The 18,699-nt window shown below is 37.1% G+C and overlaps 1 protein-coding gene across 1 annotated transcript in view; it reads left to right on the forward strand.

Annotated features, from left to right (window-relative positions):
- The window catches only part of LOC114082245 (uncharacterized), a 281,118-nt gene that overhangs the window by 179,222 nt on the left and 83,197 nt on the right, over positions 1 to 18,699 (forward strand). Inside the window, exons 81-98 of the mRNA XM_071612054.1 lie at positions 1,962 to 2,060; positions 2,671 to 2,699; positions 2,794 to 2,866; positions 5,126 to 5,224; positions 5,834 to 5,862; positions 5,957 to 6,029; positions 8,289 to 8,387; positions 8,997 to 9,025; positions 9,120 to 9,192; positions 11,457 to 11,555; positions 12,165 to 12,193; positions 12,288 to 12,360; positions 14,625 to 14,723; positions 15,335 to 15,363; positions 15,458 to 15,530; positions 17,791 to 17,889; positions 18,499 to 18,527; positions 18,622 to 18,694. Coding sequence (XP_071468155.1) covers positions 1,962 to 2,060; positions 2,671 to 2,699; positions 2,794 to 2,866; positions 5,126 to 5,224; positions 5,834 to 5,862; positions 5,957 to 6,029; positions 8,289 to 8,387; positions 8,997 to 9,025; positions 9,120 to 9,192; positions 11,457 to 11,555; positions 12,165 to 12,193; positions 12,288 to 12,360; positions 14,625 to 14,723; positions 15,335 to 15,363; positions 15,458 to 15,530; positions 17,791 to 17,889; positions 18,499 to 18,527; positions 18,622 to 18,694 — 1,206 coding nt within the window. The remainder of the gene's footprint in view (positions 1 to 1,961; positions 2,061 to 2,670; positions 2,700 to 2,793; positions 2,867 to 5,125; positions 5,225 to 5,833; positions 5,863 to 5,956; positions 6,030 to 8,288; positions 8,388 to 8,996; positions 9,026 to 9,119; positions 9,193 to 11,456; positions 11,556 to 12,164; positions 12,194 to 12,287; positions 12,361 to 14,624; positions 14,724 to 15,334; positions 15,364 to 15,457; positions 15,531 to 17,790; positions 17,890 to 18,498; positions 18,528 to 18,621; positions 18,695 to 18,699) is intronic.

An 18,699-nucleotide genomic window follows, 5' to 3' on the forward strand; every position in this document is an offset into this window, starting at 1 on the left:
GATTGAAGTCCAGAATCCTGATATTCTGAGGAATTCTAGTTTTTTTGAAGCTGAGATATCAAGGCCAGTCTGTGAAATACAGGAAAATCTCATTTATAAGGCAATGTGCACTCTACTGTGACATCTAGTGTATCAACCACATGCATCAAACTTGAGTGATGTTTTATATACAACATCATTTCATGACTTTGACAACTCTTGTGGGAAGTTTGAGGCAAGAAATAATAAGATGTGTGATCATATGTACTTTAGTTTATCCCTTGTTTCTAAAGTGAACATTTGCTGGTGAACACTCTTTCCTGAAATTTTATCTCAGAGTAGTCAATCCATAAATTCTTCCACATCCCAATGGAGTGTTTGCTCATTATTCTTTGTCTTTGACTTGTTGTTATGTTTGTTACCTCTGGGTATGCTAAAAACCGAACCCAGATCCTTTTGGAGACATTCCTTCCATTCAGGCCTGCATCAACCTCATAGTGCAATTTGCATTCTCATTATTCCTCTCCAATCATGAACATGCCCCTCAAGTTCACATGCCCACAGAATTGAGATGGTTCCAGATATATATGTGCCCATGACATAGATGACATTCTTTGGTATATGTATGTCCAAGCACCTTAATATTTCGAGGCATCTTTCACGATGCAAGTCTTCCTCAATCTATCTTTAGCCCGTTTTCTACCGACATGAACTTCTGGCAGTTTTCACCAATCTCTGTATTATCAGACACATGTCATCCCCCTTAACCCTTGTCTCTATGTCATGCTATATAGCCTTCCACTTTTTCACCATTCTCTGCCTCTGGCTGATGGCCTCACTCCTCAAGTCTCCATTCATCCCTACCTCTAGAAAAGACACCATCCACGCCAAGTGTTATTGCCTCAGACACTTACCTGAGACTTTATTATGGGTGTTCAAACCAATTGGTTGTAAAAGTAGCCCCTGAAGTCCAGGACCTTGAGAACTAGACATGTTCCTGTGGGACATCAAAGAGAATTCTAGTAGATCCTACACACCAGAATAGAAGATGATCAAGCGCCAGGATACATATTGCTATACTTCTGAGCATAATTCTTAGGTAGTGGGGATAACAAAAAGACAACAATTTAGAAATCATTTTCTCAGATAAATTTCCTACATTGGTAGATAGGAAGGAGTTGGAATGACCCATGCAAACAATGCATAGTGGAAAGAATCAAGTCTCCCACACCAGAAGTTTGTGTTTGTCTGTTTGTTTTTTTGTTTGTTGTTTGGTTTGAAACAGATAGAAGGAAGGGGAAATGTGGGAGAAAATAAAGAAGTTAGCAAGGAAATTTTGGAGGGGAAAATGAGAGAAGGCAATTCAGCATTTTTCAGTGTGCCTGCCTTCAAACCAAAAGTAAGGCGATACCTGGTCCACAGATGATTGAAACAAGTAGGGACTGGAAAAATCAGGGCAACCCTCCTGCACACCTAACAGGCACCACCATGTGTGTGACATCCATAAGAGTGATTTAGATCAGTGACCTAGTGTTTCTGAAGCTTTTTTTTTTTTAAAGATAGTGATTTATTATTAATATGGTTATAGTATTATATGATGATGATGATGATGATGACACTGATTATGATTTTAATTTTTATATTATATTGGTGCTTTGGAATGAAACCATGTCCCTGGTGCTCCAAGAATAAACTCCATTCCTATGCTTAATTCTGATCTCTAGATGCCTCATTTTCTGCTCTTCAGCACTTTCAGAAAATATGTGATATCATGTCTGGGTGTTTTATGTCACACTCATGTTTTGAAACAGAATTCTTTAAGAAATTTCTTCCACCTATACTAAGACATTTTCTAACATGTTCATATAAAAGACTTTTTAACACAATACTTCAGTCCTATCTGTCAATTCTGCTTCCTTTCAGATCAGTTTGCTGTGGATGGCCATATCTAAATTCTTTATGCTTTCTCACATTTTTTTCAGATACAGGACATGTATCTTTGCACAAGGGTGAAAAAGAAAACATTCTATTGCCTACAACAAAGGAAGCAGGATTAGAAGATGTGCCAGGGTCCCAGACGGGTATGAAAAAAACACACATATATGTATTACCTGTTATTCTAAATGCATATATCTGGTCCAATTAATTCAGAAAAAAAAAAAAAAAAACAGTATGATGAGAAATAAAGTATACATTCCCGCAGATCTTGGATGAAAACTTTTTAATAGTAAGACCAATGAGTACAGGATACTGAGGTATAATAACATGGATAAACAATTCATAGGTGTACTGCCATCTGACTGCTTCAGCTTTGACATTGAAGTTCTCCGGTTTCTCCTTTGCTTCTCGAAATACAGATCACTATGGTCTCCAGATTCTGCATCTTCACATTCGTATACATGCCTTGCCTAAATATTTATGATGATTGCAAAGGTGTTCTTATTATTTGAAACTTAACTACAAGTTTTAATTACTAAAGATATTTTCTCCATATTGATTTACTACATTTCAGTCTTGTCATTGTACTCAACAAAATGCACAAACACAAAACCCCTAAGCGAATGTAGTCTTATCAACGCATATGAAAATTGTTATCACTCAGACTGAGCTCTCTACTTATTTCATAGACTCATGAATGTGTTTTTCTTAATACTCAGGTTTTATTGATTATATATTTCACTTGCTTTTCAGGCTCTAAGGACGTACATGCTTCCTACAAGGTAATTCATGTTCTATGTTTATGTGATATTATTAACAGTATGCTGGGTGTACTGTAAAATACTTACATAATATCTTCTCTCCATGCACATCAAGCCGACCACCAAAAGCAAAGATACAGATCCCAAAAAACCAAAACGGAACAATGGCACAAAAACACTGGAATCAGGTAACTGTTGCAGTACAGCTTCTAAGAAACTGCCTATGTTTAAACCTTGGAAATGATACCAACCTTCTCACTCCTGATATATCCGTTTTCTGCCATGTGTTGGGAGGATTTGTCCCATGGGGTCTGTGTTGCTGCTGCATCCACATTTCAAAATGTTTCTGTAAATGTCTGAGGAAATGATGTTTTAAAATAACCTATATCATAGGGGTCTGCAGTTAAACTTCATGACACCTGTTAGTTGGGTCGTGGGCCTCATTTTTCTTCCCACCCAAATTTTAAAAATAGGTCTGGGGAGAAGGATTGAAGTCCAGAATCCTGATATTCTGAGGAATTCTAGTTTTTTTGAAGCTGAGATATCAAGGCCAGTCTGTGAAATACAGGAAAATCTCATTTATAAGGCAATGTGCACTCTACTGTGACATCTAGTGTATCAACCACATGCATCAAACTTGAGTGATGTTTTATATACAACATCATTTCATGACTTTGACAACTCTTGTGGGAAGTTTGAGGCAAGAAATAATAAGATGTGTGATCATATGTACTTTAGTTTATCCCTTGTTTCTAAAGTGAACATTTGCTGGTGAACACTCTTTCCTGAAATTTTATCTCAGAGTAGTCAATCCATAAATTCTTCCACATCCCAATGGAGTGTTTGCTCATTATTCTTTGTCTTTGACTTGTTGTTATGTTTGTTACCTCTGGGTATGCTAAAAACCGAACCCAGATCCTTTTGGAGACATTCCTTCCATTCAGGCCTGCATCAACCTCATAGTGCAATTTGCATTCTCATTATTCCTCTCCAATCATGAACATGCCCCTCAAGTTCACATGCCCACAGAATTGAGATGGTTCCAGATATATATGTGCCCATGACATAGATGACATTCTTTGGTATATGTATGTCCAAGCACCTTAATATTTCGAGGCATCTTTCACGATGCAAGTCTTCCTCAATCTATCTTTAGCCCGTTTTCTACCGACATGAACTTCTGGCAGTTTTCACCAATCTCTGTATTATCAGACACATGTCATCCCCCTTAACCCTTGTCTCTATGTCATGCTATATAGCCTTCCACTTTTTCACCATTCTCTGCCTCTGGCTGATGGCCTCACTCCTCAAGTCTCCATTCATCCCTACCTCTAGAAAAGACACCATCCACGCCAAGTGTTATTGCCTCAGACACTTACCTGAGACTTTATTATGGGTGTTCAAACCAATTGGTTGTAAAAGTAGCCCCTGAAGTCCAGGACCTTGAGAACTAGACATGTTCCTGTGGGACATCAAAGAGAATTCTAGTAGATCCTACACACCAGAATAGAAGATGATCAAGCGCCAGGATACATATTGCTATACTTCTGAGCATAATTCTTAGGTAGTGGGGATAACAAAAAGACAACAATTTAGAAATCATTTTCTCAGATAAATTTCCTACATTGGTAGATAGGAAGGAGTTGGAATGACCCATGCAAACAATGCATAGTGGAAAGAATCAAGTCTCCCACACCAGAAGTTTGTGTTTGTCTGTTTGTTTTTTTGTTTGTTGTTTGGTTTGAAACAGATAGAAGGAAGGGGAAATGTGGGAGAAAATAAAGAAGTTAGCAAGGAAATTTTGGAGGGGAAAATGAGAGAAGGCAATTCAGCATTTTTCAGTGTGCCTGCCTTCAAACCAAAAGTAAGGCGATACCTGGTCCACAGATGATTGAAACAAGTAGGGACTGGAAAAATCAGGGCAACCCTCCTGCACACCTAACAGGCACCACCATGTGTGTGACATCCATAAGAGTGATTTAGATCAGTGACCTAGTGTTTCTGAAGCTTTTTTTTTTTTAAAGATAGTGATTTATTATTAATATGGTTATAGTATTATATGATGATGATGATGATGATGACACTGATTATGATTTTAATTTTTATATTATATTGGTGCTTTGGAATGAAACCATGTCCCTGGTGCTCCAAGAATAAACTCCATTCCTATGCTTAATTCTGATCTCTAGATGCCTCATTTTCTGCTCTTCAGCACTTTCAGAAAATATGTGATATCATGTCTGGGTGTTTTATGTCACACTCATGTTTTGAAACAGAATTCTTTAAGAAATTTCTTCCACCTATACTAAGACATTTTCTAACATGTTCATATAAAAGACTTTGAAACACAATACTTCAGTCCTATCTGTCAATTCTGCTTCCTTTCAGATCAGTTTGCTGTGGATGGCCATATCTAAATTCTTTATGCTTTCTCACATTTTTTTCAGATACAGGACATGTATCTTTGCACAAGGGTGAAAAAGAAAACATTCTATTGCCTACAACAAAGGAAGCAGGATTAGAAGATGTGCCAGGGTCCCAGACGGGTATGAAAAAAACACACATATATGTATTACCTGTTATTCTAAATGCATATATCTGGTCCAATTAATTCAGAAAAAAAAAAAAAAAACAGTATGATGAGAAATAAAGTATACATTCCCGCAGATCTTGGATGAAAACTTTTTAATAGTAAGACCAATGAGTACAGGATACTGAGGTATAATAACATGGATAAACAATTCATAGGTGTACTGCCATCTGACTGCTTCAGCTTTGACATTGAAGTTCTCCGGTTTCTCCTTTGCTTCTCGAAATACAGATCACTATGGTCTCCAGATTCTGCATCTTCACATTCGTATACATGCCTTGCCTAAATATTTATGATGATTGCAAAGGTGTTCTTATTATTTGAAACTTAACTACAAGTTTTAATTACTAAAGATATTTTCTCCATATTGATTTACTACATTTCAGTCTTGTCATTGTACTCAACAAAATGCACAAACACAAAACCCCTAAGCGAATGTAGTCTTATCAACGCATATGAAAATTGTTATCACTCAGACTGAGCTCTCTACTTATTTCATAGACTCATGAATGTGTTTTTCTTAATACTCAGGTTTTATTGATTATATATTTCACTTGCTTTTCAGGCTCTAAGGACGTACATGCTTCCTACAAGGTAATTCATGTTCTATGTTTATGTGATATTATTAACAGTATGCTGGGTGTACTGTAAAATACTTACATGATATCTTCTCTCCATGCACATCAAGCCGACCACCAAAAGCAAAGATACAGATCCCAAAAAACCAAAACGGAACAATGGCACAAAAACACTGGAATCAGGTAACTGTTGCAGTACAGCTTCTAAGAAACTGCCTATGTTTAAACCTTGGAAATGATACCAACCTTCTCACTCCTGATATATCCGTTTTCTGCCATGTGTTGGGAGGATTTGTCCCATGGGGTCTGTGTTGCTGCTGCATCCACATTTCAAAATGTTTCTGTAAATGTCTGAGGAAATGATGTTTTAAAATAACCTATATCATAGGGGTCTGCAGTTAAACTTCATGACACCTGTTAGTTGGGTCGTGGGCCTCATTTTTCTTCCCACCCAAATTTTAAAAATAGGTCTGGGGAGAAGGATTGAAGTCCAGAATCCTGATATTCTGAGGAATTCTAGTTTTTTTGAAGCTGAGATATCAAGGCCAGTCTGTGAAATACAGGAAAATCTCATTTATAAGGCAATGTGCACTCTACTGTGACATCTAGTGTATCAACCACATGCATCAAACTTGAGTGATGTTTTATATACAACATCATTTCATGACTTTGACAACTCTTGTGGGAAGTTTGAGGCAAGAAATAATAAGATGTGTGATCATATGTACTTTAGTTTATCCCTTGTTTCTAAAGTGAACATTTGCTGGTGAACACTCTTTCCTGAAATTTTATCTCAGAGTAGTCAATCCATAAATTCTTCCACATCCCAATGGAGTGTTTGCTCATTATTCTTTGTCTTTGACTTGTTGTTATGTTTGTTACCTCTGGGTATGCTAAAAACCGAACCCAGATCCTTTTGGAGACATTCCTTCCATTCAGGCCTGCATCAACCTCATAGTGCAATTTGCATTCTCATTATTCCTCTCCAATCATGAACATGCCCCTCAAGTTCACATGCCCACAGAATTGAGATGGTTCCAGATATATATGTGCCCATGACATAGATGACATTCTTTGGTATATGTATGTCCAAGCACCTTAATATTTCGAGGCATCTTTCACGATGCAAGTCTTCCTCAATCTATCTTTAGCCCGTTTTCTACCGACATGAACTTCTGGCAGTTTTCACCAATCTCTGTATTATCAGACACATGTCATCCCCCTTAACCCTTGTCTCTATGTCATGCTATATAGCCTTCCACTTTTTCACCATTCTCTGCCTCTGGCTGATGGCCTCACTCCTCAAGTCTCCATTCATCCCTACCTCTAGAAAAGACACCATCCACGCCAAGTGTTATTGCCTCAGACACTTACCTGAGACTTTATTATGGGTGTTCAAACCAATTGGTTGTAAAAGTAGCCCCTGAAGTCCAGGACCTTGAGAACTAGACATGTTCCTGTGGGACATCAAAGAGAATTCTAGTAGATCCTACACACCAGAATAGAAGATGATCAAGCGCCAGGATACATATTGCTATACTTCTGAGCATAATTCTTAGGTAGTGGGGATAACAAAAAGACAACAATTTAGAAATCATTTTCTCAGATAAATTTCCTACATTGGTAGATAGGAAGGAGTTGGAATGACCCATGCAAACAATGCATAGTGGAAAGAATCAAGTCTCCCACACCAGAAGTTTGTGTTTGTCTGTTTGTTTTTTTGTTTGTTGTTTGGTTTGAAACAGATAGAAGGAAGGGGAAATGTGGGAGAAAATAAAGAAGTTAGCAAGGAAATTTTGGAGGGGAAAATGAGAGAAGGCAATTCAGCATTTTTCAGTGTGCCTGCCTTCAAACCAAAAGTAAGGCGATACCTGGTCCACAGATGATTGAAACAAGTAGGGACTGGAAAAATCAGGGCAACCCTCCTGCACACCTAACAGGCACCACCATGTGTGTGACATCCATAAGAGTGATTTAGATCAGTGACCTAGTGTTTCTGAAGCTTTTTTTTTTTTAAAGATAGTGATTTATTATTAATATGGTTATAGTATTATATGATGATGATGATGATGATGACACTGATTATGATTTTAATTTTTATATTATATTGGTGCTTTGGAATGAAACCATGTCCCTGGTGCTCCAAGAATAAACTCCATTCCTATGCTTAATTCTGATCTCTAGATGCCTCATTTTCTGCTCTTCAGCACTTTCAGAAAATATGTGATATCATGTCTGGGTGTTTTATGTCACACTCATGTTTTGAAACAGAATTCTTTAAGAAATTTCTTCCACCTATACTAAGACATTTTCTAACATGTTCATATAAAAGACTTTGAAACACAATACTTCAGTCCTATCTGTCAATTCTGCTTCCTTTCAGATCAGTTTGCTGTGGATGGCCATATCTAAATTCTTTATGCTTTCTCACATTTTTTTCAGATACAGGACATGTATCTTTGCACAAGGGTGAAAAAGAAAACATTCTATTGCCTACAACAAAGGAAGCAGGATTAGAAGATGTGCCAGGGTCCCAGACGGGTATGAAAAAAACACACATATATGTATTACCTGTTATTCTAAATGCATATATCTGGTCCAATTAATTCAGAAAAAAAAAAAAAAAACAGTATGATGAGATATAAAGTATACATTCCCGCAGATCTTGGATGAAAACTTTTTAATAGTAAGACCAATGAGTACAGGATACTGAGGTATAATAACATGGATAAACAATTCATAGGTGTACTGCCATCTGACTGCTTCAGCTTTGACATTGAAGTTCTCCGGTTTCTCCTTTGCTTCTCGAAATACAGATCACTATGGTCTCCAGATTCTGCATCTTCACATTCGTATACATGCCTTGCCTAAATATTTATGATGATTGCAAAGGTGTTCTTATTATTTGAAACTTAACTACAAGTTTTAATTACTAAAGATATTTTCTCCATATTGATTTACTACATTTCAGTCTTGTCATTGTACTCAACAAAATGCACAAACACAAAACCCCTAAGCGAATGTAGTCTTATCAACGCATATGAAAATTGTTATCACTCAGACTGAGCTCTCTACTTATTTCATAGACTCATGAATGTGTTTTTCTTAATACTCAGGTTTTATTGATTATATATTTCACTTGCTTTTCAGGCTCTAAGGACGTACATGCTTCCTACAAGGTAATTCATGTTCTATGTTTATGTGATATTATTAACAGTATGCTGGGTGTACTGTAAAATACTTACATAATATCTTCTCTCCATGCACATCAAGCCGACCACCAAAAGCAAAGATACAGATCCCAAAAAACCAAAACGGAACAATGGCACAAAAACACTGGAATCAGGTAACTGTTGCAGTACAGCTTCTAAGAAACTGCCTATGTTTAAACCTTGGAAATGATACCAACCTTCTCACTCCTGATATATCCGTTTTCTGCCTTGTGTTGGGAGGATTTGTCCCATGGGGTCTGTGTTGCTGCTGCATCCACATTTCAAAATGTTTCTGTAAATGTCTGAGGAAATGATGTTTTAAAATAACCTATATCATAGGGGTCTGCAGTTAAACTTCATGACACCTGTTAGTTGGGTCGTGGGCCTCATTTTTCTTCCCACCCAAATTTTAAAAATAGGTCTGGGGAGAAGGATTGAAGTCCAGAATCCTGATATTCTGAGGAATTCTAGTTTTTTTGAAGCTGAGATATCAAGGCCAGTCTGTGAAATACAGGAAAATCTCATTTATAAGGCAATGTGCACTCTACTGTGACATCTAGTGTATCAACCACATGCATCAAACTTGAGTGATGTTTTATATACAACATCATTTCATGACTTTGACAACTCTTGTGGGAAGTTTGAGGCAAGAAATAATAAGATGTGTGATCATATGTACTTTAGTTTATCCCTTGTTTCTAAAGTGAACATTTGCTGGTGAACACTCTTTCCTGAAATTTTATCTCAGAGTAGTCAATCCATAAATTCTTCCACATCCCAATGGAGTGTTTGCTCATTATTCTTTGTCTTTGACTTGTTGTTATGTTTGTTACCTCTGGGTATGCTAAAAACCGAACCCAGATCCTTTTGGAGACATTCCTTCCATTCAGGCCTGCATCAACCTCATAGTGCAATTTGCATTCTCATTATTCCTCTCCAATCATGAACATGCCCCTCAAGTTCACATGCCCACAGAATTGAGATGGTTCCAGATATATATGTGCCCATGACATAGATGACATTCTTTGGTATATGTATGTCCAAGCACCTTAATATTTCGAGGCATCTTTCACGATGCAAGTCTTCCTCAATCTATCTTTAGCCCGTTTTCTACCGACATGAACTTCTGGCAGTTTTCACCAATCTCTGTATTATCAGACACATGTCATCCCCCTTAACCCTTGTCTCTATGTCATGCTATATAGCCTTCCACTTTTTCACCATTCTCTGCCTCTGGCTGATGGCCTCACTCCTCAAGTCTCCATTCATCCCTACCTCTAGAAAAGACACCATCCACGCCAAGTGTTATTGCCTCAGACACTTACCTGAGACTTTATTATGGGTGTTCAAACCAATTGGTTGTAAAAGTAGCCCCTGAAGTCCAGGACCTTGAGAACTAGACATGTTCCTGTGGGACATCAAAGAGAATTCTAGTAGATCCTACACACCAGAATAGAAGATGATCAAGCGCCAGGATACATATTGCTATACTTCTGAGCATAATTCTTAGGTAGTGGGGATAACAAAAAGACAACAATTTAGAAATCATTTTCTCAGATAAATTTCCTACATTGGTAGATAGGAAGGAGTTGGAATGACCCATGCAAACAATGCATAGTGGAAAGAATCAAGTCTCCCACACCAGAAGTTTGTGTTTGTCTGTTTGTTTTTTTGTTTGTTGTTTGGTTTGAAACAGATAGAAGGAAGGGGAAATGTGGGAGAAAATAAAGAAGTTAGCAAGGAAATTTTGGAGGGGAAAATGAGAGAAGGCAATTCAGCATTTTTCAGTGTGCCTGCCTTCAAACCAAAAGTGAGACGATACCTGGTCCACAGATGATTGAAACAAGTAGGGACTGGAAAAATCCGGGCAACCCTCCTGCACACCTAACAGGCACCACCATGTGTGTGACATCCATAAGAGTGATTTAGATCAGTGACCTAGTGTTTCTGAAGCTTTTTTTTTTTAAAGATAGTGATTTATTATTAATATGGTTATAGTATTATATGATGATGATGATGATGATGATGATGACACTGATTATGATTTTAATTTTTATATTATATTGGTGCTTTGGAATGAAACCATGTCCCTGGTGCTCCAAGAATAAACTCCATTCCTATGCTTAATTCTGATCTCTAGATGCCTCATTTTCTGCTCTTCAGCACTTTCAGAAAATATGTGATATCATGTCTGGGTGTTTTATGTCACACTCATGTTTTTAAACAGAATTCTTTAAGAAATTTCTTCCACCTATACTAAGACATTTTCTAACATGTTCATATAAAAGACTTTGAAACACAATACTTCAGTCCTATCTGTCAATTCTGCTTCCTTTCAGATCAGTTTGCTGTGGATGGCCATATCTAAATTCTTTATGCTTTCTCACATTTTTTTCAGATACAGGACATGTATCTTTGCACAAGGGTGAAAAAGAAAACATTCTATTGCCTACAACAAAGGAAGCAGGATTAGAAGATGTGCCAGGGTCCCAGACGGGTATGAAAAAAACACACATATATGTATTACCTGTTATTCTAAATGCATATATCTGGTCCAATTAATTCAGAAAAAAAAAAAAAAAACAGTATGATGAGAAATAAAGTATACATTCCCGCAGATCTTGGATGAAAACTTTTTAATAGTAAGACCAATGAGTACAGGATACTGAGGTATAATAACATGGATAAACAATTCATAGGTGTACTGCCATCTGACTGCTTCAGCTTTGACATTGAAGTTCTCCGGTTTCTCCTTTGCTTCTCGAAATACAGATCACTATGGTCTCCAGATTCTGCATCTTCACATTCGTATACATGCCTTGCCTAAATATTTATGATGATTGCAAAGGTGTTCTTATTATTTGAAACTTAACTACAAGTTTTAATTACTAAAGATATTTTCTCCATATTGATTTACTACATTTCAGTCTTGTCATTGTACTCAACAAAATGCACAAACACAAAACCCCTAAGCGAATGTAGTCTTATCAACGCATATGAAAATTGTTATCACTCAGACTGAGCTCTCTACTTATTTCATAGACTCATGAATGTGTTTTTCTTAATACTCAGGTTTTATTGATTATATATTTCACTTGCTTTTCAGGCTCTAAGGACGTACATGCTTCCTACAAGGTAATTCATGTTCTATGTTTATGTGATATTATTAACAGTATGCTGGGTGTACTGTAAAATACTTACATAATATCTTCTCTCCATGCACATCAAGCCGACCACCAAAAGCAAAGATACAGATCCCAAAAAACCAAAACGGAACAATGGCACAAAAACACTGGAATCAGGTAACTGTTGCAGTACAGCTTCTAAGAAACTGCCTATGTTTAAACCTTGGAAATGATACCAACCTTCTCACTCCTGATATATCCGTTTTCTGCCTTGTGTTGGGAGGATTTGTCCCATGGGGTCTGTGTTGCTGCTGCATCCACATTTCAAAATGTTTCTGTAAATGTCTGAGGAAATGATGTTTTAAAATAACCTATATCATAGGGGTCTGCAGTTAAACTTCATGACACCTGTTAGTTGGGTCGTGGGCCTCATTTTTCTTCCCACCCAAATTTTAAAAATAGGTCTGGGGAGAAGGATTGAAGTCCAGAATCCTGATATTCTGAGGAATTCTAGTTTTTTTGAAGCTGAGATATCAAGGCCAGTCTGTGAAATACAGGAAAATCTCATTTATAAGGCAATGTGCACTCTACTGTGACATCTAGTGTATCAACCACATGCATCAAACTTGAGTGATGTTTTATATACAACATCATTTCATGACTTTGACAACTCTTGTGGGAAGTTTGAGGCAAGAAATAATAAGATGTGTGATCATATGTACTTTAGTTTATCCCTTGTTTCTAAAGTGAACATTTGCTGGTGAACACTCTTTCCTGAAATTTTATCTCAGAGTAGTCAATCCATAAATTCTTCCACATCCCAATGGAGTGTTTGCTCATTATTCTTTGTCTTTGACTTGTTGTTATGTTTGTTACCTCTGGGTATGCTAAAAACCGAACCCAGATCCTTTTGGAGACATTCCTTCCATTCAGGCCTGCATCAACCTCATAGTGCAATTTGCATTCTCATTATTCCTCTCCAATCATGAACATGCCCCTCAAGTTCACATGCCCACAGAATTGAGATGGTTCCAGATATATATGTGCCCATGACATAGATGACATTCTTTGGTATATGTATGTCCAAGCACCTTAATATTTCGAGGCATCTTTCACGATGCAAGTCTTCCTCAATCTATCTTTAGCCCGTTTTCTACCGACATGAACTTCTGGCAGTTTTCACCAATCTCTGTATTATCAGACACATGTCATCCCCCTTAACCCTTGTCTCTATGTCATGCTATATAGCCTTCCACTTTTTCACCATTCTCTGCCTCTGGCTGATGGCCTCACTCCTCAAGTCTCCATTCATCCCTACCTCTAGAAAAGACACCATCCACGCCAAGTGTTATTGCCTCAGACACTTACCTGAGACTTTATTATGGGTGTTCAAACCAATTGGTTGTAAAAGTAGCCCCTGAAGTCCAGGACCTTGAGAACTAGACATGTTCCTGTGGGACATCAAAGAGAATTCTAGTAGATCCTACACACCAGAATAGAAGATGATCAAGCGCCAGGATACATATTGCTATACTTCTGAGCATAATTCTTAGGTAGTGGGGATAACAAAAAGACAACAATTTAGAAATCATTTTCTCAGATAAATTTCCTACATTGGTAGATAGGAAGGAGTTGGAATGACCCATGCAAACAATGCATAGTGGAAAGAATCAAGTCTCCCACACCAGAAGTTTGTGTTTGTCTGTTTGTTTTTTTGTTTGTTGTTTGGTTTGAAACAGATAGAAGGAAGGGGAAATGTGGGAGAAAATAAAGAAGTTAGCAAGGAAATTTTGGAGGGGAAAATGAGAGAAGGCAATTCAGCATTTTTCAGTGTGCCTGCCTTCAAACCAAAAGTGAGACGATACCTGGTCCACAGATGATTGAAACAAGTAGGGACTGGAAAAATCCGGGCAACCCTCCTGCACACCTAACAGGCACCACCATGTGTGTGACATCCATAAGAGTGATTTAGATCAGTGACCTAGTGTTTCTGAAGCTTTTTTTTTTTAAAGATAGTGATTTATTATTAATATGGTTATAGTATTATATGATGATGATGATGATGATGATGATGACACTGATTATGATTTTAATTTTTATATTATATTGGTGCTTTGGAATGAAACCATGTCCCTGGTGCTCCAAGAATAAACTCCATTCCTATGCTTAATTCTGATCTCTAGATGCCTCATTTTCTGCTCTTCAGCACTTTCAGAAAATATGTGATATCATGTCTGGGTGTTTTATGTCACACTCATGTTTTGAAACAGAATTCTTTAAGAAATTTCTTCCACCTATACTAAGACATTTTCTAACATGTTCATATAAAAGACTTTGAAACACAATACTTCAGTCCTATCTGTCAATTCTGCTTCCTTTCAGATCAGTTTGCTGTGGATGGCCATATCTAAATTCTTTATGCTTTCTCACATTTTTTTCAGATACAGGACATGTATCTTTGCACAAGGGTGAAAAAGAAAACATTCTATTGCCTAAAACAAAGGAAGCAGGATTAGAAGATGTGCCAGGGTCCCAGACGGGTATGAAAAAAACACACATATATGTATTACCTGTTATTCTAAATGCATATATCTGGTCCAATTAATTCAGAAAAAAAAAAAAAAAAAACAGTATGATGAGAAATAGAGTATACATTCCCGCAGATCTTGGATGAAAACTTTTTAATAGTAAGACCAATGAGTACAGGATACTGAGGTATAATAACATGGATAAACAATTCATAGGTGTACTGCCATCTGACTGCTTCAGCTTTGACATTGAAGTTCTCCGGTTTCTCCTTTGCTTCTCGAAATACAGATCACTATGGTCTCCAGATTCTGCATCTTCACATTCGTATACATGCCTTGCCTAAATATTTATGATGATTACAAAGGTGTTCTTATTATTTGAAACTTAACTACAAGTTTTAATTACTAAAGATATTTTCTCCATATTGATTTACTACATTTCAGTCTTGTCATTGTACTCAACAAAATCCACAAACACAAAACCCCTACGCGAATGTAGTCTTATCACCGCATATGAAAATTGTTATCACTCAGACTGAGCTCTCTACTTATTTCATAGACTCATGAATGTGTTTTTCTTAATACTCAGGTTTTATTGATTATATATTTCACTTGCTTTTCAGGCTCTAAGGACGTACATGCTTCCTACAAGGTAATTCATGTTCTATGTTTATGTGATATTATTAACAGTATGCTGGGTGTACTGTAAAATACTTACATAATATCTTCTCTCCATGCACATCAAGCCGACCACCAAAAGCAAAGATACAGATCCCAAAAAACCAAAACGGAACAATGGCACAAAAACACTGGAATCAGGTAACTGTTGCAGTACAGCTTCTAAGAAACTGCCTATGTTTAAACCTTGGAAATGATACCAACCTTCTCACTCCTGATATATCCGTTTTCTGCCTTGTGTTGGGAGGATTTGTCCCATGGGGTCTGTGTTGCTGCTGCATCCACATTTCAAAATGTTTCTGTAAATGTCTGAGGAAATGATGTTTTAAAATAACCTATATCATAGGGGTCTGCAGTTAAACTTCATGACACCTGTTAGTTGGGTCGTGGGCCTCATTTTTCTTCCCACCCAAATTTTAAAAATAGGTCTGGGGAGAAGGATTGAAGTCCAGAATCCTGATATTCTGAGGAATTCTAGTTTTTTTGAAGCTGAGATATCAAGGCCAGTCTGTGAAATACAGGAAAATCTCATTTATAAGGCAATGTGCACTCTACTGTGACATCTAGTGTATCAACCACATGCATCAAACTTGAGTGATGTTTTATATACAACATCATTTCATGACTTTGACAACTCTTGTGGGAAGTTTGAGGCAAGAAATAATAAGATGTGTGATCATATGTACTTTAGTTTATCCCTTGTTTCTAAAGTGAACATTTGCTGGTGAACACTCTTTCCTGAAATTTTATCTCAGAGTAGTCAATCCATAAATTCTTCCACATCCCAATGGAGTGTTTGCTCATTATTCTTTGTCTTTGACTTGTTGTTATGTTTGTTACCTCTGGGTATGCTAAAAACCGAACCCAGATCCTTTTGGAGACATTCCTTCCATTCAGGCCTGCATCAACCTCATAGTGCAATTTGCATTCTCATTATTCCTCTCCAATCATGAACATGCCCCTCAAGTTCACATGCCCACAGAATTGAGATGGTTCCAGATATATATGTGCCCATGACATAGATGACATTCTTTGGTATATGTATGTCCAAGCACCTTAATATTTCGAGGCATCTTTCACGATGCAAGTCTTCCTCAATCTATCTTTAGCCCGTTTTCTACCGACATGAACTTCTGGCAGTTTTCACCAATCTCTGTATTATCAGACACATGTCATCCCCCTTAACCCTTGTCTCTATGTCATGCTATATAGCCTTCCACTTTTTCACCATTCTCTGCCTCTGGCTGATGGCCTCACTCCTCAAGTCTCCATTCATCCCTACCTCTAGAAAAGACACCATCCACGCCAAGTGTTATTGCCTCAGACACTTACCTGAGACTTTATTATGGGTGTTCAAACCAATTGGTTGTAAAAGTAGCCCCTGAAGTCCAGGACCTTGAGAACTAGACATGTTCCTGTGGGACATCAAAGAGAATTCTAGTAGATCCTACACACCAGAATAGAAGATGATCAAGCGCCAGGATACATATTGCTATACTTCTGAGCATAATTCTTAGGTAGTGGGGATAACAAAAAGACAACAATTTAGAAATCATTTTCTCAGATAAATTTCCTACATTGGTAGATAGGAAGGAGTTGGAATGACCCATGCAAACAATGCATAGTGGAAAGAATCAAGTCTCCCACACCAGAAGTTTGTGTTTGTCTGTTTGTTTTTTTGTTTGTTGTTTGGTTTGAAACAGATAGAAGGAAGGGGGAATGTGGGAGAAAATAAAGAAGTTAGCAAGGAAATTTTGGAGGGGAAAATGAGAGAAGGCAATTCAGCATTTTTCAGTGTGCCTGCCTTCAAACCAAAAGTGAGATGATACCTGGTCCACAGATGATTGAAACAAGTAGGGACTGGAAAAATCAGGGCAACCCTCCTGCACACCTAACAGGCACCACCATGTGTGTGACATCCATAAGAGTGATTTAGATCAGTGACCTAGTGTTTCTGAAGCTTTTTTTTTTAAAGATAGTGATTTATTATTAATATGATTATAGTATTATATGATGATGATGATGATGATGATGACACTGATTATGATTTTAATTTTTATATTATATTGGTGCTTTGGAATGAAACCATGTCCCTGGTGCTCCAAGAATAAACTCCATTCCTATGCTTAATTCTGATCTCTAGATGCCTCATTTTCTGCTCTTCAGCACTTTCAGAAAATATGTGATATCATGTCTGGGTGTTTTATGTCACACTCATGTTTTGAAACAGAATTCTTTAAGAAATTTCTTCCACCTATACTAAGACATTTTCTAACATGTTCATATAAAAGACTTTGAAACACAATACTTCAGTCCTATCTGTCAATTCTGCTTCCTTTCAGATCAGTTTGCTGTGGATGTCCATATCTAAATTCTTTATGCTTTCTCACATTTTTTTCAGATACAGGACATGTATCTTTGCACAAGGGTGAAAAAGAAAACATTCTATTGCCTACAACAAAGGAAGCAGGATTAGAAGATGTGCCAGGGTCCCAGACGGGTATGAAAAAAACACACATATATGTATTACCTGTTATTCTAAATGCATATATCTGGTCCAATTAATTCAGAAAAAAAAAAAAAAAACAGTATGATGAGAAATAAAGTATACATTCCCGCAGATCTTGGATGAAAACTTTTTAATAGTAAGACCAATGAGTACAGGATACTGAGGTATAATAACATGGATAAACAATTCATAGGTGTACTGCCATCTGACTGCTTCAGCTTTGACATTGAAGTTCTCCGGTTTCTCCTTTGCTTCTCGAAATACAGATCACTGTGGTCTCCAGATTCTGCATCTTCACATTCGTATACATGCCTTGCCTAAATATTTATGATGATTACAAAGGTGTTCTTATTATTTGAAACTTAACTACAAGTTTTAATTACTAAAGATATTTTCTCCATATTGATTTACTACATTTCAGTCTTGTCATTGTACTCAACAAAATGCACAAACACAAAACCCCTAAGCGAATGTAGTCTTATCAACGCATATGAAAATTGTTATCACTCAGACTGAGCTCTCTACTTATTTCATAGACTCATGAATGTGTTTTTCTTAATACTCAGGTTTTATTGATTATATATTTCACTTGCTTTTCAGGCTCTAAGGACGTACATGCTTCCTACAAGGTAATTCATGTTCTATGTTTATGTGATATTATTAACAGTATGCTGGGTGTACTGTAAAATACTTACATAATATCTTCTCTCCATGCACATCAAGCCGACCACCAAAAGCAAAGATACAGATCCCAAAAAACCAAAACGGAACAATGGCACAAAAACACTGGAATCAGGTAAC

This window comes from Marmota flaviventris, chromosome 5, assembly GCF_047511675.1.
Source record: "Marmota flaviventris isolate mMarFla1 chromosome 5, mMarFla1.hap1, whole genome shotgun sequence".
NCBI lineage: Eukaryota > Metazoa > Chordata > Mammalia > Rodentia > Sciuridae > Marmota > Marmota flaviventris.